Genomic DNA, 2,159 nt, shown 5'->3' on the forward strand with positions numbered 1-2,159 from the left:
GAGGCGCAAGGTGGGGCGGGGCAGGTGGGGGCAGTGAGTGGGGATGATTGGGAGGCAGTGGGCAGCTGCCCGGCACACACGCGCACGTGAACACACGCACAACAACACACACGCGCCCGCGCACACACACACACACACACACACACACTCTCACACACAGGTCAAGGCCCAGATGAAGGCGGCCAAGGGGCCGGGCGACTACCAACGCCTCAACATCCAGCAGCAGGTGTGGGGGTGGGGGGCGTAGCTCCGCGCCCACCCAACCGTCGCTCGGGTCAGCACTGGCTATTGTCAACCTACTCCCCCTTGATGCACTCCCCTTCACGAGCTCGGGCACAGCCCTAGAACCCCTGCGACAAACCCGCCGCCCAGAATCCCTTTTCCACACCCCCCATCCCCCCTTGACCACAAACACCCAAACAAACCCGGAACCCTAAACCCTACCCGTCACAGGCCCTGAAGCTGACGGCCAACAGCATGTATGGCTGCCTGGGGTTCACCAACAGCAGGTTCTACGCGCGGCCCCTCGCGGAGCTCATCACCAGCCAGGTGGGCGCTGAAACTTAGCACAAAACCGGCGATTGATGTCTTCCTGTGAAGTTGGGCTTTGATTCTGCGGGTTTGCGGGTGCGTCAACATGCACTGGAGCAACGCATACAGCGCAAACGGCGCAAAGGCGCTCACACATAGATCAGCATTTCGCTAGTCTTTTTTCTCGCGGCCGACCTGCTGGTCAAACCCTTGGTCAACCCTTGGTCAAACCCCGGTCAAACCCAACTCCCAGGGCCGCGAGATCCTGCAGACCACGGTGGACACAGTGGCCAACATGGGGAACGGCCTCGAGGTGGGATGGCCACATGGGGGGCCGCGCGTGTTTCTGATAAGATATACAGCCGGTACCCATGGAGTCGGCATGCAGGGTGGGAAACACCGCGGCTCAAGGCATGCGGGCTAGCACCCGCATCGACGCGGCCGCCGCGCCGCAGCGACGAATCGGGACGCTCCGGGCACTGCACCCTGGCTTTCTCTCTTGAATCTGAAGCGTGAACGATGTAAAAGGCGCCAGCGTGTCCCTCCCGAAACCCCGGCCCCCTGGCCTGTTTTGCAGGTGGTGTACGGCGACACGGACTCGATGTTCGTCCACACGGGGACGGACGACCTGGCGGCGGCGCGCGCCTCTGGGGCCGCCATCAAGCGCGAGGTGGGTGTCGGGGCGGGTGAAGGGGCGGGAGAGCAGAAGACTGACTGTGACGGTGACGAGCGCATGTGCAGATGCAGTTACCACCCGCAAGTGCAGACGTGTGGACGGACTCCACAACAGCATTCATGAATACCCGCCACCTGCTCCCCCTCAAGTAGAAAACAAACCTTGAGAACCTGCCTCAACAACCTCATGACCAGACGCGCTTCCTGCTCAAGCCTCCACATCGCGACCAACGCGGCAATTGTTCCCGTCCATGCACCACTTCACAGAAAGCATGATGTTGGCATTCAACACCAACCCACATGACTTGGCCCCCCCCCCCCCAATCCGCGACCCAGGTCAACAAGCGGTACCGTCTGCTGGAGATTGAGCTCGACGCAATCTTCAGGACCCTGCTGCTGCTCAAGAAGAAGAAGTACGCGGCCATCAAGGTGCGGCGGGAACTTCACGCCGTGAACTTTGCCAATCCCTCCTCCTGAGATGAATCGCTGCCTGCACCAGCAGCATGGTGGCATCAAGGCTGGCTCTAGAACCTAAGAATTTCTGCTGATATTATGAACCCAATCCGTCAGTTGATGCGTTGCGCAATTAATCGTGCAATGTTGAACGATCTAAAACCGCAGCTGGAGCCGACGCCTGGTGGGGGCGTGACTGAGGTGATGGAGGCAAAGGGGCTGGACATTGTGCGGCGCGACTGGTGCCCGCTATCAAAGGACGCGGGGAGCTACGCACTGCAGCAGATACTGTCGGGTGCGACGAGGCGGGGGCCGGGGGGCCGGGGGCCGGCAGCTGCTGCTGTGCAGCCGCATATGGGGGCTGGAGCTTGACGTGGCTCCACAGAGGGGGTGTTGCATGTGCCGGACACATGCGCGCCTGCTGGGGGGCAGCAGAGGAGGGGCTCCAGCTTTCCTTTAGCTCTTCCTCACGCTCTTCCTCGCGCGTGCCACACACACAA

At 61.5% G+C, this 2,159-nt stretch overlaps 1 protein-coding gene across 1 annotated transcript; it reads left to right on the plus strand.

Moving 5' to 3' along the window:
- Positions 1-172: 172 nt before the first annotated feature.
- Positions 173-1,683, plus strand: MNEG_16587 (DNA polymerase alpha subunit A; the record flags this gene model as incomplete). The annotated part of the gene is made up of 5 exons (XM_014034943.1): positions 173-226; positions 454-549; positions 785-844; positions 1,109-1,201; positions 1,543-1,683. The coding sequence occupies 5 exons, from the start codon at positions 173-175 to the stop codon at positions 1,681-1,683; spliced, it is 444 nt and encodes a 147-aa protein (XP_013890397.1).
- Between the last annotated feature and the right edge of the window lie 476 nt (positions 1,684-2,159).

The sequence above is a fragment of the Monoraphidium neglectum genome, assembly GCF_000611645.1.
Source record: "Monoraphidium neglectum strain SAG 48.87 unplaced genomic scaffold scaffold06548, whole genome shotgun sequence".
Taxonomy (NCBI): Eukaryota; Viridiplantae; Chlorophyta; class Chlorophyceae; order Sphaeropleales; family Selenastraceae; genus Monoraphidium; species Monoraphidium neglectum.